The sequence below is a fragment of the Myxozyma melibiosi genome (assembly GCF_037950935.1).
Source record: "Myxozyma melibiosi strain Phaff 52-87 chromosome Unknown BZA70scaffold_1, whole genome shotgun sequence".
NCBI classification, from domain to species: domain Eukaryota; kingdom Fungi; phylum Ascomycota; class Lipomycetes; order Lipomycetales; family Lipomycetaceae; genus Myxozyma; species Myxozyma melibiosi.
The window spans coordinates 2,417,524-2,436,087 of record NW_027042915.1 but is presented as its reverse complement, the minus strand read 5'-3'; the positions used below and the strand labels follow the sequence as shown (position 1 = coordinate 2,436,087).

The following is an 18,564-nucleotide window of genomic DNA, read 5'->3' as shown; positions in this document are numbered from 1 at the left end:
CGACGCCTATCTACACCCGCACACTGTTTGTATTCCGATAGCTGTCGCAGACCTATTGTCTACCGTGAGCATCTATCTGAGAATGTGGGTCTGTCTCTGGCTGTGTGGTGCGCATTGGCAGCGCTGCAGTGAGCCACTTGCTGCAGGGAGATAACGCCGGGCAAGAGTCAGAGTGACAACCGCCCTGGTCGTCAATCAGACAGCTGATTAGTGCACCAAGGTATTTTTAATGGTAATTAGTGTGCAATGGGACTAGAGGCGGGAATCGCTATCGAGGGCTTTGAGTCGGGAGTCCCTATCAATGCGAGGGGTCGATAGCGTGTTTAGATCATAGTCCGCCAACCGCTAGCGGGACATCCTCCTGCACAGTACAGATATCAGAATCAATCTAGATACACAAATCGAAACACGTTTTGTTTCTTCCGGGGCAGCGCGCGTGCGGGTGCTGCTGAGCAGAGGGGTAGCCCTCGGATCGAGACGGAAACCGCGATAAGACAAAAAGAAGAAAAAACAAAGAACGGGGCCCAGTCCACTCCGCCTATCAGTTAGTCATCAGTCTGTTCGTTTGTCCAAGCACCTTCGCGGTTGCAGAGCGATACACATTTACACGATTACGACTGATTACGAAGAGCTAAAGCAAGCCACTGCTGCACTGATTTGAAACTCATTCGTGAGAAGGGATGCACGGGGACCTCTTTGGTTATCCGTGCGCCTTTTCGATGTCGGTCCTGACGGCCATTTAACGCACATTGTGAGCGCAAAAGGCACGCTATTTGGCTGGTTAACGAGCGTTCTATGTAGTCAGACAGACAGTCATAGATTCTAGTAGCCAGAGTGCAACTCACTAGAGCAGCGCAGGCGCAGAGCTATCAATATGAAGAATCATTGCTATCGCAGACCAAGCAAATGCCCGGTGCGCGATAAGACTCGCGCACGGTGCGGACTTTAAGCGGATGTACGATAGCTGCAGCGGGGACACGAGCTGACCACCGCGAGCCATACTCGCTGACTAACTCTCGCAGTCCGGCGGCCGACAGAATGAGAACAGACAAACGATTACGCATCAAGGAACGCAGCTGGCGGTGGAAACAGTGGTCACGGATCACCCAGACAGAGACAGAAGGCCGGCGCAGGGACTGGCGCTGTCTGCCCTCGCTGACTGCACTCAGACCAACTGGCCGAGGCTCTCTGACTCTCTGCCTCACCACCGTTTCTTCTCGCTGCATACACAGCAGCCGTGGGGGCAACTAGCAACTAGCAACTAGGCAGAGCGGAACAGGGTCTCGCGGCAGGAATCAGAGGTACTTCCCGGGTACGAGTCAGTGTTCGCGGCGGTACCGAAAAAGGGCACAAGCGCGGCGCACAGACCGCGGTACCTCCCCGGTTGTTGACTCGTCGTCGGCCTCTCGTACCGCCATCTACTCGCCCCGTCCGCCCATTTCTTTCGTATATCTTTCTCCGCCCTCCGCAGCTTCTTCTTCCTCTTCTTCCATGTCTTTGCTCACCATCTTCGACCCATCTTCACAATGGCAGACGACTACCGCTTGCCCCCCGCGTCCGCCCAAGCTACAGTGCCGCCCATATCTTCCTTATCGTCCTCCACCGGCGCTGCTGCCTCCGCCGCTGCCGCCTCTCGCGCGCCGAGCCCACATACCATCCGTATAGACTGCGCCGGCCGCTCGATACAATGGCGTCTCGAGGACGAAAACGTCTCCTTCACCCGTCTCCGCTCGTACATCCAGTCCGCGTTCTTCATCGACAACTCGCGCCCTATCGTCCTGCGCGCGACGCCTCTGCACTATGGATCCCTCGGTATGCCGCTCTACCTCTCTGACGACAACACCCTGCGTCGGGCTCTTGCCAGCGACGATATAGTCATCGAAGTCTTGCTCGCACCTGAGTCCTCGCCCGCACAGCAGCAGCGTCAGCAATTCCCGCAGCTACACCATCAGCAGAGCTCAGCTCCATGGCAGCAGCCTTCGTCGATGATTCCGTCGGCAAATCCAAACTACGCCGCCGCCGCCGCCTCGGGCTCGACCATGCCTCACCTCACCTCTCGCCCTTCTCTCCCTCCCGTGTCTTTGATCCACCAAGGCATCCCGGATTATCCCACTTCTCCCTTATCTGCCGCGCCTATCTCCCAGTCCAACGACCGCATGCGTCCGCGCAAATCCTCAATCTACATCCCGCCCCCGCAAGGACAACTCCCTCAAGTCGCGTCTCGGGTGTGACGCAAAGCATCCGCCAGAAGCTGAACTTTGTCGACGAAGGCAAGTGGAAAAAGTTCTCTGCGCGTCGGCTCGAGCTGATCGACAAGATGGCGCTGTCGACCAAGAAAGCATCCGAGCAAGACGACGTGATCATCGCCGTTGCCGACACGCTCAGAGAGGAAAACGGGTTCCCGCCAGATACCTTGCAGGACTTTGACAAGCTCGTCCGGGCTGCCGTGCAGTCTGTGCGGAGAAACAGAAAGAGACTGCCAAAGTCAAAGTCGAGGTCAAAGTCGCTGTCTGTCGAGCGCGATATGTCGTCGGAGTCTTCTTCGTCGCATATGGGAATGATCGACCACAGCTCTGCCATCCCTATCTATGAGTCGCGAATGGCGACTGATCCGTGGCCGGTGTCCTCCAGCGCATCGCTGTCGCCATCTATCGACGTCCTGGCGGCTAGCACCAGCTCGAGCGTGAGCGACGCTTCCTCCAGCTACATGAGCAGTTACCATCCTTCGCATCTCGGCAGACTGAGCGACCCCAGCGTTGGCTCAGTCAGACCGACATTGGCTCGCTCACCCACCGCATCGTCGATGTCGTCCGTGAGCACGTTCTCGTCATACCTCTCTGCCTCGAACGAAGACACAGAGTCTACGGGCTCGCAAACCTCGCTCGACGTCTACACTGCCTCTTCTTCCTCGTCGGTCTCCTCGCAGTCGAGCACACTTTCGTCCCTCCCTCGCACTCTCCCCTCGCCCGGCATCACAACCTCTCTCATCTCAAAATCGGTCTCAACCGCTCTGCCGGACCCAGCCAACGACCGCGACCAATCCATCGCTCTCGAGCTCCTCTACGCCAACGTCCTCTACCCGTGTCTCATCTCTCGCTCGCAGATGGCCGCATCCTCATCAAACTGCCTGCCGTTCCTGCTGAACATTGTCCGCCGAGCTCTAGGTCTCGCAGACAACTCCCTGGTCGCGCTCTACTACACCCGCAAAGCAGACGGCGTGCGCTATCAAATCGCGTCTGACGCCGAGGCAGAGCTTCTCCTCCGCACGCGGCTGGGAATGGACTCTCTGCGCATCGAAGTGCTCGCCATGGCGCTATCCCAGTCTTCGGTCGTCAACCACCAGACGTCGACTTCGGTCTCTTTACTCTCGCCCTCTGGCAGCACGCTGTCTCCAGTGAGCGACACGAACGAGCCGCGCACGAGGAGAATATCGATCGGCGCTCTAGTAGTAGCTTAAGGAGAAATGTTTTTGGTTTTTCATAGCATCAATTGTCCGGAGTTTGTGATTTCCTTTCCTTTCTTTTTTTCTTTATCTCTGGGGTCACGCAAGGGCTGTCATGACTGAGCAGGAGTCTTCATTCTTTCTAATGTTTTGGTCACAGTAAAATTTGTTTGGAATCGTGGGTAGTTTAATCAGATTGCTTTTGCTTTCATTTTCGTTTACGGTTTTTGGATGGTTGGTGTTTTATTCTGCATGTGGATAGGGATAGGCGACAGTCAGCAGCGCTTCTGCTCAATGAAGATGATTATTCTTGGTTAAATTCTCGGTCAGCGTAGTTCAACATAGGTGGATCGTCCTTCTTCTCTTGATCTGGTTGCCAGTACATGTGCTTGTGGAGATGGCGTCATTAACTTTATAATCCGACATTTTCCACATAAATAGTGTACACTGAAACATGAACATTCGTATGTACCAAAGCTCGTTACCCTTACATCTTTCTCTATTCAAACAGGTCAAGTATTACAACATAGAAGAAAACATAGACGCGGCGGAAAAAGTACAAAACTCATGAAGAAAACGCAGAGGAAAACAAAACAATAGCGATTTACAATGTAGATATGATAACGAGTTGGTTCACCGATAACTACCCGTCCTGCTCAGAATGATTCAAACATCAAGCTTTTACTTCTCTCCTCTCAATGACTAATCTTTTGCTTTTGTTTTGCTGGAATGACGGGCAAATCTACCGCCGCCAAAACCAGCCCTTCTTTGCGGTAGCCGCAGTTGATTCATCCTTAGTCTCCATTGCGTCATCCGCCAAAGCGCCCGCTACAGCAGCCTGTCCGCGACCGGCAGCAGCCGCGACAGGTACCGTCGACGAACTCTGCTCGCTCTGCTCGTACCCAATGAAGTTGAACGCGGTGTCAAAGAATACAGGCTTGGCAGGGACCGGCTTGATTTTCTTTCCAATGTGCTGCAAGTCCACCAGGCGGTCGAGCTCGACAAACACCGGCTCCGCGGTGAGATCCTCGACCACAAACGGAGCGCTTCCCTTGTGTGCTTTCGCATACTCGCGCTTCTGCTGGGTCACCTTCGCAGCAGCCTGCTGCTCCTTTGCAGACCCGAGTCCGCTCGCCACGAGCTTACGCAGAGCAGGCACGTCGGCTTTGAACAACAGCTCGGCCGTCATATCGCTCTTCGTCTCGCCGTCGAGGTTCAGCGCCATCTCGTCAATCTCGGACACCAAGCTCTCAGCCTTCATCCACGAGCCCACGTTGGCGGGCGAGCCGCTCAGCAGGGCCGCTGCGTCGGAGGCACACTTGTGCGCACTGTAGTACTTCTGGAGCGAAGCAAGTGCGTCCGACAAAGGCTCGTCGCTCGCAACACCAGGAAGATCGACAATCTGCGCAATCGACTGCAGGATGGCATCGTAGATTCCAGACAGTGCTCTCAGTTTTGACGCACTCGACTTCACCGGCGCACCCTTCTTCGTGCCTGCCTCGAGCGACGTCCGCAGGCTGCTAGCCAGCAGGTTATCACGCGCGATACGACGAGCAATCAGATTGTAACTCGCAAAGGTCGAGACGATGTAGAGCTCCTGCACTCGCGCCTGCACGTCGTCGCCCGCGCTCGAGTTCGCCTCCACTATTGTCTCGTGGATAGCGTCGACGGCGTCCTGCCATGCCAGCAAAGCGGGGTCGAACGCCGGCGCACTGGTCTCGGTCTTTGCGTCCGCGAGCGTCTTCGACAGCCCCTCGTCTGCTCCGCGCGCAGACACAATTGCCGCGGCAACAGTAGCATCGCGAAGGTGGGCGGTATGCGAGCGCCAGGTGATTGAGTCGACAAACTCGAGCGCGTCGGCGTGGTCGCTTTTGCCGGTAAGTAGCTCGCGGACCTTGACCTCATCCTTTGCGACTTTTTGAACCAGCTCGACGACGACGTTGTCTTCGGGAATGAACTTGTGCGCGATGGCGGAAACTGCCTCGGATCTGAGAGAGGGATCAACCTGTAGAGCTGCAAACTTGAGGGAAGGAATGACGGTGCTGTCAAGAAGATCGCGGTAGAGATCGGCCGTGTCGGAGTCGTCGTCGCTAGCATCAGGGCCCGCGAGCGAAAGAGCAAGACCCTGCAAGCCCGTGTACGCAATCGAGAACTGCACGACAGCCTTGTTATAATGAAACGCCTCGAGTGCACCCGAGGCAGCCAACAATGCCGAGTAAGAAACCACCTGCAACTTATCGTAGTCACTAAACCCACTCTCGTCCGACTCGAGCAAGATACTCGCAAACTGCGAAGCGTGCTTGCGCGCCTTCTCGAGCCGCTGCAAAACATGCTTCCGCTTCTCGGGAGCAACACTCGCACTGTTCTCCATCGTAGCCTTGGTCTCCATCGCATGCGCCCAGGCCCGCTCGGCCGCGAGAAGCAATAACCCAGCAAACCGCTTATCGGTCGCCAACTCACTCGGCGAAGGCACATGCGCATCGTACTTTGAACTCGGCGCACTCGTCGCAGTCGCCTCGGTCTCGGCACTAGCAGTCACAACAGCAGACTTTGGATTCGTCTTTGCCGAAATCCGACGACGCACCTTCAGCGTCTTGCGGAGTCTGTGCAGACGCGATGAAAGATGGTGAGCATAGCGGCGGTAATCTGACGAGGACTGTAGCAGCGCTGCCGTGCGCTCGCGGAGAAGTGTGTCGAAAAGAACTGGAGGGGCCATTTCTATTTCCCTTTTGTTTAAAGGCTTGCAAATCCAGTAATTGCAAGTTTGTTGGCTAACTGATTGCTCTTCGTCGTCTTTGTATCTGCGGTCCAACTTTTTTCGATCCAGGTTTTCAGGTCGCGAACTCGGGTCACCTCTGTCATTCATTGAGGCACGTGACTAATCCGATGTTTAAACGTATTGAATACTGCCATATCTACAGAAATACATTACTTGTGAATAGATTTTGATTGTAAAGAAATAGATCTATAACCTTTTATTACCAGACCAAGACACCAATATAAGTAACCCGAAAAAATAGCCCAAACAAAGCCGTCGACCTCACTGAACACTCTCGATACTAGTCTGCACGTCCACCAAAAAATCAGTCAACTGCTTGCATATCCTGCCGATCTCGCCTCCTTCCAACCTTCCCGACGCCAGGGTCTTCAGAATATCCGGGAGAATGGGTGCAACAAGAATGTATCTCGCGCCGATATCCTCGGTAGCCATCGCTTTGTTGGCCGAGAACAGGCCCAGCCGCGCATATGGCGCGGTCGTGTTTACCGGCAACAGATGCTTTGCTGTATCAGAGTTACATAGAGGGAGATCACGTCTAGCCTTCTCTTCGTCACTTAGATGCTCTGATAAGCCTAGTTTTAGGAACGAGAAAAGAGCTTCAAGATGGCCGGTCGCGTTCTTCATGCCTTCGAGCGATACCGAGCCGCCGATTTTGTTCTTTGCGCCTGCTTTGGCGGGCTTTGCAGATGCAGCGCTATTTGCTGACGTAGGCTGAGTTGTAGCAGCAGTCAAAGGCTGCACGTCCCAATGGAAAAGACCGCCGAAGCATGTAAGCACACTGATCCAGCTTCTAGTCACGAGCTGCATAGGAATATTGATATCGCTCGATTTCAGAATCAGATTAAGAAACTTGGCAGTGTCAGCTCGCACGTCTTCCTGCAAATGCGTGAGCCCTGATCTGATGTAAATCGAGATGGTGTGAATATGCGGAGCCAGGGCTTCTCGCGGGATTGCTTTGAATAATGTCAGGAGCGTGGAGCGCACGGAGGCAGATTGGTCGCTGATCAGAGGCGCGATGTAGGTGAACACGGACGAGTCTATTTTCTCGGCGGTGGGGAGATGGTTGAGTAGAAATAGCAGCGCATCTGCAATGAAGCATTAATATAGAGTAATGACTTGGGAGTAAGCGTGATATCTAACCTTTCCTCGTGGATGCTGAACTGTGCTTCGTGAGCGAGAGATGATGGTTGAAAGACTCGGACGAGGTAAACGACTTTGTAATTGACTGTGACGGAAGACCGATAGCTTTGATTTATAAACGTCAGTACCACTGCCAGATAATCACACAGACTTGAGCACTTTCTCACATTTGGCTTTAAACCCAAGTTCTGTATGCGCTGTTGGCTTCGGTTTTGTCTTTCCAACTTTCAGCTTTGTTTTCTGCAGTAGAGGAAATCGAGCGAGTTAGCGAGGTTCGTGAACAGGTCCAAGCCAGTGTAATAAGGCTGAATACACACCACAAAGTCCTTTCTCTTCTCCTTCTTTTTCTTTGCGGATCCCATCTTCTTTAGTGTCGATAGTCGAGATGCGTTTGAACAGTCGATGAGTTGATCTGAGATAAATTTTGTAAGTCCCAAGCAATAGAGTTTGGCTTACTAATACATTACATAGCATTCTGCTTTCCACCAGCTTTCTACTCTTGGTATCAGTCAAGGATACAGTTGGACAATCAACTAGTCATTCAAAGCGGAAAGACATCATATACATAACAGTCATTTTGCTCGCCTTCCATCTTACGCCCCGAGTATAACAAAACCAAACACACAATCATAAAAATCATAATATATCCCAACATCCCCAAATACATAAACAGAGATAACCAGAAACCTTTTGTACAAACATAGCATACACCCCCAACGTCTTATATAATATTCGCAATACTGATCCGCGCTCTCTTCATCTCCTGCGCTCGTCTAGCTTCTTCTTCATCCTCCGCCGCTTGATCCACTTCCGGCTTCACCGTCGGCTGTGGCTTCTCCACCGGCGCCTTCTTTTCTGATTTTCGCTTCTCTGACGCGCGCTTGACTGTAGGCACCAGGATCTCGCCTATATCGCTCGAGACAAACATCAAATCCATTTGCATGTTCAGCTGCGATCGTGCCCGCGAGACAAACATCTCGCGCGACTTTTCCAGACACCGTTCACGGTCCATAGCGTTCATCATCGTCTCGAGACTAGCCCACTTGTTCCAGGCCTCGTCGACGTGCTCCTTTTGACGGCTATCTTCAGACACACTCGCGCGCCGAAAACTAGTTGGAGAACTATGGCATTCGGACGACGACGGCGAGGAATTAGACGACTCGTGCGGCAGCGCGGTCGCGACATCGAACTTGAACGAGTGCGGCACGACTTCCGCCTGCTTCCTGTCGTTTGGCAACGTAGTCTTCTCCTCCGGTTCGCGCTTGACATCGGATTTTGGATCTCTCCAGATCCAAGAGTCGGCCGTAGCCTGTACATCACACGATACCAACGCAAGCAGATCTTCGTCTTCTTCGATAAGGTACGGAGTTCGCACGCCGTTGGTCGTGTTATGCTCAGAGATACGAGCTTGCATCAGTCTGAGAAATCCTTCAAGGTACAGGCCTCCAGCAATATTGACTTCTCGGTGATCGTGGACAGCAGACATCGTCTTGATACAGACTATAGCATGCCTGAACAGCCCACGGCTCATGAGAGCAAGGCATGCGCGCAGAATGTGAGTGATCTCAAACGCAGTGATATTCCCCACAATTCTGGCCACCCAAAGCTCAGCTTGTGAATGCGAGTCTTTGCCAGTCGCACTCTCATCCACTCGTGCAGGGTTGATCATGGTCCGAGAAAGAAAGGCGACGGTTTCCATGGCAATAACCGCGCAGCGATCGAGCGCCAACGTTCGCAGATCGGAGGGCGCATAGGGCGTGAGATTGTGCCGATGTAGGATCAGCCGCAGGTTCTGCATTAGAGTGACTGGAACTAGAGAGTGGGGATCCAAATGCTCGCCGAGAGTGCCGGCAGTTCCAGGAGAAAGGAACGGGAAGGCTGCCCAGAACTGGTAAAAGTATTGGTCAAAGGTGGCTAGCGTCTGTCTGCTGAGAACGGTGGATTTCAAAGTTTGTCGTAGAGGGGTGAGGATGCGCAGGACGTGGATCGTAGGGATGAAGAAGGCACCGGCCGCTGTCTGCGCAACTAGCCGCGGTGGTCTCTGATTGTATTCGTCTTCGTAGTAATGCTCGTCGTCGTCATCAACATCAGAGTCTGAATCGACATCCGACTCTCCGTTCTGCGACTGCGTGGGTATAGACATAGATCGCATCGATTCAACGTTGACGCCAAGAGGGGTGATATTGACACAGTCGACAGGAGCAGGAAAAGCGACACTGCAGTCGTCGTCGGAGACCAGGTATGGGCGGCCTAATTCTGAGGAAAGAAGGCGGTCCCATACGTAGATTGCCCACCACACGCGACGACGAAGCTCGATGTCGATAGGCGAGAGACCGCTAAGGTTTTGGTCGCGCTCGCAGTGCAGGCCAATGTCCTGTGCTTTACGGAGGGCGGCAGAGACCCAGGTCCACGCCGCGGAAGTGCAGTTCAGGTCGAGCAGGAAGACAGCAACCAAAAGAGCAGAGCGACAGTGGTCTACCTCAAAAGCGTCGGTGAAAAGGTCGGTGTAGGAGCAGGCGATGAGGACGTACTTGCGGCCCTTTTCGGTAGCACGCCGGGCTAGATCACCGTGGAGCGACTGCCCTCGCGCACCGCATGCGAGGACGGCAAAGAAGGTGGATGCCCAGGCGGGAGAGACCTCGGCGAGACCGCTGTCGCTAGCGTAGAGACAGTCTATTTGCTCGAGGAAGGTCGGCCAGTGAAGGATGGGGAGCCATTTGTGGATAGTCTCGCAGTAGGCATCGAGCAGCGCGTTCGCTTCTGAGCGCGGGGGGAGGGAAGCGGGCGAGGAGACGGCGAGCATGTGAGAAGTGGGCTCGGCTGCCTCGCGGAAACCGGCCGGGGGCTTGAAGACGCCTCGATTGTATTGCAGGAGATGCTGCCGCAGATGGGCAAAGTCGAAGTTTGGCTGGGGCCCGCCGACGTGGGAGACGATCGCGGACGGAGGCGCCAGAGGAGAGGAGGGCGAGGAGATGGAGGAAGCGATGGGAGGAGAAGCGTCGGCCAAGGCGGCGATGCGAGCTCGAGCGTGGGCCAGCTGGCGCTCGAGGTCCTGGACCTGTTTGAGGGACGACATCCTGCGCGAGGAGTCCTTTGTGAACTGGCACTTGAGCTTACGGGAGGTGCACTCCGAGCAGGCGGAGGACTCTGATGCGTCGCACTTGACTTTGCGCTCGCGGCAGGCGTCGCAGGAGGGGTCTTTCCGGCGCTGTCTGAAGGGCCGCCGGGAGACGGGAGCGGGCGCCGGGGGCATCGAGGACTGGAGCGGCATCTGGGCGAAGGGGGGCAGGGCCGGGGGCTGCATGGGCGGAGGCGGGCCGGGCGACGGCCAGATGCCGTACTGCGGCGGCGGCGGGTAGGAGTAGTAGCCGTTCATGGCGGGCTGGGGTGGTGGAGACGGTGAGGAAGCGTCGGTGACGGCGGTTTGCGGATTTGTTGAGTCGAAGCGACGGCTGTCAGTTGACAAAGATTCTCATTCAGCCCGCAAGCCACGATGGCGACCGGCTGTGGCGGTGCTCCTGCGCGCCGGCAGTGCGCTGCCGAGTCTCGCCGGAAACCTTAAACACGTGATTGTGGATTATGTCATTCATGACTACGCTACTCCTCCTCCTCCTCCTCGGACTCGTCCTCGAACTCGTCCACGTACGGCTGCCGCGCCTCGTCCAGCTCCTCGAGCACCTCGCCGCGGTCGCTGCTCCCGTGCCGCCCGCTGCTCGTGCTCCTCCAGCACTGCTCCACAAACTCCGCCATCTGCGCGAGCGTCGCGGCCGTCCTCGTCGTGCTGCGCGCGCCCGCACTCACTACGTCGCCCGCAGCGATACTCATCGCGGGCGCAGACGTCAGAAGCGGCCACGCCAGCCGCGCTTCCCGCATCAACTTCCACTTCTCGTCTGCGGGAAACCGCGCCCATGCGTCTGTCAGAGCGCTCGCGGACGCGTAGCCGCGGACGACGCCCGTAGACCCAAACGATGACGCGGCTGATGACTTCTTCTCCCGTCTGTACGCGCGCTGTCGCCGTGTCCGCGCGTCCATCCAGCCGTCGTTCACCGAGTTCTGTCCTCCGAGCGCGACGCTCTCATCGCCCGCAGCCACTCGCACGTCTGACACAAACTGCCGCTCGCCTTCAATCCCAAACGTAGCCGCCTCTATGATCTCCAGCATATCCGCCCGCGCGGGGTCGCCTGCTCTGACCCGAGCCGGAAGCGTGAGCGTCTCAAACGCAAGATTGAACAGCGCTCCGGCTTCCCATAGACTGCCCACGTCACTCAGCAGACCGCATCGATCCGGCAGCGCCAGCGGGATGTACGCCGTCGCAGCCGCAGACAGCGCGAGCACTGTCTCTATGCGCGAAGCCTGCTCGTCGCGCTGCAGATCTCCCCGATCCTCCATTCCCCAGACCGCAATCGTACTCTTTGCGATGTAATCGTCCCGAATCAATTCCAAGGCCTCGCTGGCAAACCCGCCCCACGCCGAGTCCACGTCGACGACGACGTTGACACCGCCTAGCATGTCGCACTCTTCCAGCATGTTTCTGAACTGTGTATCCAGCGCCTCTTCCCCGGCGTCGCTGGCCTCGCGCTTGAACTCGTCCACGCCAGTCTGCCACCCTCGAAACTCGGAGTTTGCACGTCGGGCCGGGTCCTCGCTGAGAGGAACTCCTCTGACAAGGCCCTTTGGCGCTCGGACGGGGTCATACACGTAGCTACCAACCTCAAGCAGCGAGCGCGGGTGATGGAAGACGTTGCAGTAGTCGGCCCAGTATCTGGCCGTACTGGCAGATAGTCGCGGCAGATCGGGGCTCAGCGTGCTGCCAGTCATGTTGAGGGCCTTGATGTAGTTGCTCTCCTCAATGCGCGGCTGTTCGATTTTGGTCACTTTTGTTGGTATGTCAGGCACTGAGTCGTAGAGTGCATTGTATTTCTTCAGCGACCCATGTCCACCTTATAAAAATGAGTTAGTAGTGATGTATAGATAGTCCAGCAATTTGCTCTCATACCTTTGAGATCCCACAGCAAACTTCGAGGCGTAAACGTCTCTGTCACTCCATCGCTAGCAAGCCCAGGTCTGAAACTTATATAGCTATCGATCTTTGTCCGACCAGGAGCCTTGCTTTTCTTCTCATTGTTCTCATGGGCGATGGTGTAGTTTGTACTTGTATCCTCTTCGTACGTGAAGTACGCCTCCTGTGTGTTGAAGAAGTGAGTGGTGACGTGGTTCGCAGCCGCCGAGAACGAGAGATGGAGCAGTTCCCGCATCGTCAAAAGCTCAAAAGCAGTGTCATTGCATCAAAGGCAGAGAAAAAAGTCTCGAGACCTTCTTTGGTGCGGCGCGGATGACGTACGTTTGAGGGCAACTAAGTGGCTGCGAGGACTTGCACGGGCGTCGTGTTTACTTCCGGATCGTCGGCATTCGAGTGCTTCTGGATTACAGCAGGATCGTGGTTTGTATTGTTGGTGTTCTGTTGAAAACTACAGACTACCAGCTGCTCTGAAAAACAGAACTCGGCGGCGACGTCTTCGGTTCACGGTGTTTGTGCCTGAACCTCGGCTGAGTTTCCGGCTTCTCCACATTATCGCAACACGCATCTTCTCCACACACCTCCTCCACTTTCTTCTCTCTCTACACCAACTCCTCTTCTCTGAATCTACCTCACCTACATCCAACAATGGTGCTTTCACTCCCCGCCGAGTTCCAGATCTACGACGACCCCGCAAAGGGCAGCATCACAGTATCCAAAGCCGACTCTGGCCAATACTACCTCCTCACCTTCGGCGCTCCTCCAGATAACCGGCTGACCCCCGAGATATGTCTGGCGTTCCTGTACGTGCTGGATGTAATTGAGGACCAACTCCTTCCCGAGCAAAAGCTGCCGCTCGTGACGACTTCCAAAATCGCAAAGTTCTACTCCAACGGCCTTGATCTCGAGCGCGCAATGACAACCCCCGGATTTTGGGACGAGCGGATAAACCCGTTGTTCAAAAGGCTTTTGGAGTACCCGACTCCTTTGGTTGCAATGATTAACGGGCATGCGTTTGCTGGTGGATTCATGTTTGCCTTGTGCCATGACTACAGAATCATGAACCCCGACAAGGGATTCCTTTGCGCCAATGAACTTGAATTCGGTATGTTTCCCACTGAGCTTGCTTACAAACTTATGGGCTGACTGTATATAGGATCTCCCCTGCCTCCTCCAATGAGCGCAATCTTCCGCGAAAAAACCGCAGTCACGACCTACCAGAAAATCGCAATCGAAGCCACGCGCTTCAACGCCGACATGGCCCTCGAGCACAATCTCATCCACGCAAAGGGCCACCTCTCCGACGTCGACGCGTTCATCAAAGCCAACAAGCTCACAAAATTTGCACAGTCTCCTTCCTACGGCCTGCTCAAGGCTCAGATGTGGAGAGATATCGTAAAGTACTGCGATGAACCTCACGAGCAGGGACAGCAGGCGATTCGGGATAATATCAGTGTTGAGGAAAAGAGGAAAAAGGTTCGGGCGGATGAGTACAAGAAAGCAAAGCTCTAGATCCGCTGGTCGTTTCTTTGATGTGATTGAATAATATATGATTTTGTTAGCTATACCACTATACCAATGCCACAAGACTTAAGAAACAGGAAAACAAATGCGATCCCTCCAAAAGGTAACAATAAGAATACAGAAAAGAAAAAACAAAACTACTTGTACCAAAAACAAATCACAAGCAATCATGGCAGTCTCCCTGCCCCCAAATGCAGTCCCAATAACCCGTTCTCGATCGATTACTACTCATACTCTATCAAGGGCAAGTTATTCCCCCTCAGCTGCTTCTCCCACACCCCGACACATCGCGCGGAGCAAAACTCTCGCCTGATAGGCACGCCATTATTCTTGAGCACCGCATCCCACCATTCCATCGCATACGCTACGTGGTCAATCATAAACTTGCCACACATGCCACAGGTATTACTAAATTCGGCCATTTCGTATGCGTGCTCTATTCGCTGCCGCTTAGACTCGAGCAGTAGTGAGGATTCCCAGACCGCTTGCTCTTTCGGCGTCGGCCGATACTGCGAGATTGTACGCAGGCAAAACTCACTCAATGGTGGAGCTGAGCCATAGCTAATGCCGTACCCGTTCCGGTACTTGTAGTCCACCCACTTGGGTCTTGTCGCTACAGCGCAGGACGCGAAAACCAAGTCGCTTTTCCTCTCGTCCAATCCAATATCACCCAACGTCAGCGGCTTGCGAGCGTACATTGCCGGACACGCCATCAGCGGATTAGGCTCGATAGCCAGCAGATTCAGCTGCCGAAGCTCGAGGATCTGCGACGGGAAGTATTCCAGTCGATTCCCGTTCAGTCCGAGCTCGACTAGGTTCTTTAGTCGTTCGATCGCCGGCGGAAGATAGGTGAGCTTGTTTGTCCGCAGGATCAATACCGTGAGATTTTCAAGGCCAAACAGAAATGACGGGACCTTTGCGATCCGATTTCGGCCCAGAAACAATTGGATGCGACTACCCAGTGTTCCATCCTTTGCATTCATCGTCACCAGGTCCTTCAAGTCTTTGATCTCCTGTGGAATCTCCGTCAACCCCAAGTCCGACAGATCGATGATCTCCTGCGACTCCTCTACCGCCAAGCTAATCTTGCTAATCGCCTGCCTCGTCGCTTCACTCTGCGGCGGCGGCATCACAAACGACGACGAAACAGGCCGCTTCGCAAACGAGGCAACGTGGGTGATCGGCATCGGCATCGACTCTGCGCGAACTTTGAGCGGACCTCCTCCTCCTCCGCGAGTGCTGAACGGGGCCGAACTCGACCCGGCGCCGGAAAAGCTCGCAGAGGCGTCAAACGATCCTCGACGTTTCCGGCCCGGCACGCCAGAGGTCTCTTCTGCAAACGACCGCTGCATGTCGCGTGGCGGGGAAGACGGGAGCTCCATTTCCCACGCCTCATTGAGGCCGTCGCTCAGGTCTGTGCGGGGCAGTTCTTGATATATGCGTTTGTGCGCGTTCGCGACTGTTCGCAGGTACGACGACGGAGGAGCATGTTTGCTGGCGCGAGGTAACTCGTTTCGAAAAATTGTGTTTGAAGGCTTTCCTCCTCCGAGTGAGGCTGCTGCTGCTTCTTCGTCGATAGTCATCTGCTCCGTCATCTCGTCCGCGTCGGTGGAGGAGTCGATCGGGAACGCGTCCGACGATTCCGAGGCAGGATAGTCGCGCTTGCGCGTGCCGAGGGGGAGGACAGGCAGCGCGAGCTCATTTTCAGGACGGGAGTTGTTGTATGAGAACGGCAGGAGCGGGCGGGCGCTTTCTGAGTTGGACATTGGTGGCAGACGGGCTGGAGATGAGGGCGGTCAGTCAAAGCACAGGCACGAGACAAGAAAGAGCAGAGCAGCGCTGTACGCACTTTGTAAATATGAACAGCAGCAAAGCCTTGATTCACGCCATAAATACACAGAAGAATAACAAACAACAACAACAACAACAACGACGACGACGACTGCTATCAGCGAGCGAACGGGAAAACAGACGAGGTCTCGACCCTTTTATCGCAGCAGCCGGTCGTATATTCCTGGCTCCGGCTCCGCATTTGTTGACGCGTAGAAGCCGATGTTTGCGCATTTGTGCGGTGGAGAAACTCTAATTGTGCGCGCCCTCGGACCGAGAGCCGGGTCTGGGATGTCGCGAGTTTTTCAGGTAGACTGCTGCTGCTGCTGCCTTTTATGTCGGCATTGAAGCGGAGTGCCTCTGTGCTGAGCGATCGCGATGACGACGACGACAAGTATGCAAAGACGGACAGTCTAGTCGGGATGCAGGTCGACCTGTCGAACCTCGGAGACATGGACGACTACGACGAGGAAGAGGACGAAGAGGAGGAGGACGAGACCACGAGTGACTACCAGGAAGACCAGCTCCCTGTGTACAAACCGCGCAGCTCGACAATCAGACTTGGTTCTGTCACTGCGGGCCCGCTGGATCCAGCAACAGGACAGCGTGGTGCGCTACCGATCGCGCCAGAGGACGCTTCTGCGATCACGCTCAACTACGACGAGGACAGCAATGGCCTGCCAGAGGACGCAATGGCATACCTGCGCTCAGTCAGGTAAGTACTTCTATAGCTACTACAGTCGCAGTTTCTGACAGATTGTGCAGGAGAGAGGCTGCTGGTCGGCCGAGCTTTGTAACTGTTACAAAGCGAGCAGCACCAGTACCTTCCGTGATCCAGGCAGCAACCACCCCGCCAGAGACAGACCAGCGCCCGATCCGGGACGCAAAAGTTGACAAGAAATGGCACCAATACGCGATATCGCAGTACAAATTCACCCGCAACCTCTACTCGTCTTCATATGACCGTCTTCCCTCTTCGCTCACGCGAGCTGATTTACCTTCGAGCCTGGCTGCCTGGCGAGAGTACATACAATCTCCAGACCATCCACCAGAGATATCAACCCTGGCGCTGCTCGAGCAGGAAGACGTGTTCAGATTGTTCAAGTACTACCAACGATGGATCACCGGCAGCCTGTCGCCTGAGATGTCTAATTGGCTGTTTGCGCTTCTTGTCCGAGTTGCCGATATCGTGCCCGCGCAGGAGATTTCTATCCTCAGACAGCTGTGCCAGAAATGCATCTCTGTCAAGCAAACTACCGTATGTACACACACCAGCTTTCTTTTACATTCATTTTGCTAACGTTTATCATCAGGAGGTGCTGTCAACCACCTCGCTTGCTACGATTGACATGGTAATCTCGGTCGTATCCGATTTCTTTGCGCAGCGCGATCTGGCCTTTTACTTGTTTGAATAGCTCAAATTGAAATATCCAGTGGACCAAAAATAAAAATTTGCATTAGAAAAATATTAGCTAATCGAGGATATATATCCACAACTTTGTCTAGCATCGGAAGTCGTCATTCCTCAGTTGTAGTTTGTAGTTTGAGTTCTTAGTTTGGAGTGTTGTCATCGATCGAGTAACTACACGCCAGATGTTAGTACGCACTGATCAAGAGTAATAGTAGAGCTCTGGAAAGACTTACGCAAAGAAGACGAGCTTGACGACGAACGCCAGGATCATATGTCCAAGAACGACAGCAACCAACAAAATACGCGAGGTCTTAGCCTCTGTGCTCATAAGGGCGGGATACAGATTCCTGACCAGGAACGAAGTCGACACGGCGAAACCGACGGCAGTGCAGATCCATCTGACGACGTTGGAAACGGTCGGGAAGTTGAAGATCTCGATGGGCGAGGTCGAGACGAGCGCGACGGGGACCCAGATCGTGTTTGCGTAGCCGTAGAGGGCGATGCAGTCCAGGAGACGGGCGTGCTCTGATTTGTACCATTTGAGAACACCCCAGAGAATGACGGGGACGGCGAATGTGTAGCCGTACATGAGCGCAGCGGCCGCGGATAGCAAGCCAAAGTTGTACTCGTACCGAACGCCGGCGACGTGCGATGCGATAGCGCCAGCAATAGTGGAGGAAAAGAAAAGGACAACGATCACGGTCGAAGCGATCCAGAACGGACCGTACAGGTCTGGGTTGTCGCCAATCGTTTCTAAGAAAGACACACGGGGGTAGAGAGCATAGAGGCATCGCTGGGTGACATCAGTGGTCTCGACGTCGAAGAACTGCTGGTAAAATCGGACTGACCAGATCGTCGCCGGACGGGCGGGGTCGTTCTCAATCGCAGAAGGAGGCGGGAAACGGCCGGCTGGGATTGCAATCAGTTGGTTATGGTCTAGTGGAGGGAAAAAAGTGCGATATGCATACCTTGTCCGGCGGGGATCTTTCCCTGCATGTTATCGCCAGTGTGAAAGTCATGAAACTCCAAATCAGTCTCCCCCAGATCCATCTACAAGTAGAAACACAGTCAGCGAGCAGCTCTTCGGAAAAATACGCAATGGAATTCAAAGTGCTGCATACTCCACCCTCGGCGTCGACATCAATCAACGCATCATAGTCCGCCGACCGCGGAGCCGTAGATGCCATGTTTAAGTAGTAAAATAGCGCAGATCTATGTAATTGATCCTCCTGTTGCGTCTCTTCTGTCTCAAGCGGCGATACTCGTTCGTCTTGATTCCAGAGATCGGTTGGCTTTGATGGAGGAAGCAACTAAGCCGCGAGTGCTGCACAGCTCCCGCGCTGAGCACCAGAACAGTTGGTCACGTGTATGTATTATGTAATACTTTTAGACCAGGAGGAATTAACAGATAAGATAACAAA

General features: G+C 54.5%; 9 protein-coding genes across 9 annotated transcripts; 3 read left to right on the top strand and 6 right to left on the bottom strand.

The window, feature by feature from the left end:
- Positions 1-1,861: 1,861 nt before the first annotated feature.
- BZA70DRAFT_32789 (transcription factor Vhr1-domain-containing protein) lies at positions 1,862-3,864 on the top strand. The gene has a single exon (XM_064915030.1). It carries the CDS (start codon positions 1,967-1,969, stop codon positions 3,455-3,457), a length of 1,491 nt encoding a protein of 496 aa, XP_064771045.1. The 5' UTR covers positions 1,862-1,966; the 3' UTR covers positions 3,458-3,864.
- Positions 3,750-6,363, bottom strand: BZA70DRAFT_272719 (uncharacterized protein). The gene has a single exon (XM_064911713.1). It carries the CDS (start codon positions 6,306-6,308, stop codon positions 4,185-4,187), a length of 2,124 nt encoding a protein of 707 aa, XP_064771044.1. The 5' UTR covers positions 6,309-6,363; the 3' UTR covers positions 3,750-4,184.
- A 7-nt stretch (positions 6,364-6,370) lies between these two features.
- BZA70DRAFT_272717 (Rix1 complex component) lies at positions 6,371-7,747 on the bottom strand. Its single transcript, XM_064911712.1, has 4 exons — positions 7,679-7,747; positions 7,529-7,601; positions 7,362-7,466; positions 6,371-7,306 (listed from the first exon to the last, which is right to left on the bottom strand). Exons 1-4 carry the CDS (start codon positions 7,721-7,723, stop codon positions 6,483-6,485), a joined length of 1,047 nt encoding a protein of 348 aa, XP_064771043.1. The 5' UTR covers positions 7,724-7,747; the 3' UTR covers positions 6,371-6,482.
- BZA70DRAFT_272716 (fungal-specific transcription factor domain-containing protein) lies at positions 7,748-11,037 on the bottom strand. The gene has a single exon (XM_064911711.1). The coding sequence runs from the start codon at positions 10,735-10,737 to the stop codon at positions 8,083-8,085; it is 2,655 nt and encodes an 884-aa protein (XP_064771042.1). The 5' UTR covers positions 10,738-11,037; the 3' UTR covers positions 7,748-8,082.
- On the bottom strand, positions 10,892-12,754 carry BZA70DRAFT_272715 (tubulin domain-containing protein). Its single transcript, XM_064911710.1, has 2 exons — positions 12,358-12,754; positions 10,892-12,301 (listed from the first exon to the last, which is right to left on the bottom strand). Exons 1-2 carry the CDS (start codon positions 12,614-12,616, stop codon positions 10,959-10,961), a joined length of 1,602 nt encoding a protein of 533 aa, XP_064771041.1. The 5' UTR covers positions 12,617-12,754; the 3' UTR covers positions 10,892-10,958.
- BZA70DRAFT_272714 (ClpP/crotonase-like domain-containing protein) lies at positions 12,755-13,928 on the top strand. Its single transcript, XM_064911709.1, has 2 exons — positions 12,755-13,483; positions 13,535-13,928. Exons 1-2 carry the CDS (start codon positions 13,027-13,029, stop codon positions 13,888-13,890), a joined length of 813 nt encoding a protein of 270 aa, XP_064771040.1. The 5' UTR covers positions 12,755-13,026; the 3' UTR covers positions 13,891-13,928.
- BZA70DRAFT_272711 (uncharacterized protein) lies at positions 13,929-15,836 on the bottom strand. Its single transcript, XM_064911708.1, has 2 exons — positions 15,752-15,836; positions 13,929-15,682 (listed from the first exon to the last, which is right to left on the bottom strand). Exon 2 carries the CDS (start codon positions 15,666-15,668, stop codon positions 14,127-14,129), a length of 1,542 nt encoding a protein of 513 aa, XP_064771039.1. The 5' UTR covers positions 15,669-15,682; positions 15,752-15,836; the 3' UTR covers positions 13,929-14,126.
- Positions 15,837-16,004: 168 nt separating this feature from the next.
- Positions 16,005-17,214, top strand: BZA70DRAFT_272709 (survival motor neuron interacting protein 1-domain-containing protein; the record flags this gene model as incomplete). The annotated part of the gene is made up of 3 exons (XM_064911707.1): positions 16,005-16,447; positions 16,498-16,990; positions 17,046-17,214. Coding segments are annotated over exons 1-3 (971 nt in total), but the record flags the coding sequence as incomplete, so codon positions are not given.
- On the bottom strand, positions 17,162-18,541 carry BZA70DRAFT_305961 (uncharacterized protein). Its single transcript, XM_064914797.1, has 4 exons — positions 18,265-18,541; positions 18,112-18,193; positions 17,377-18,052; positions 17,162-17,314 (listed from the first exon to the last, which is right to left on the bottom strand). The coding sequence occupies exons 1-4, from the start codon at positions 18,328-18,330 to the stop codon at positions 17,284-17,286; spliced, it is 855 nt and encodes a 284-aa protein (XP_064771037.1). The 5' UTR covers positions 18,331-18,541; the 3' UTR covers positions 17,162-17,283.
- Positions 18,542-18,564: the final 23 nt, after the last annotated feature.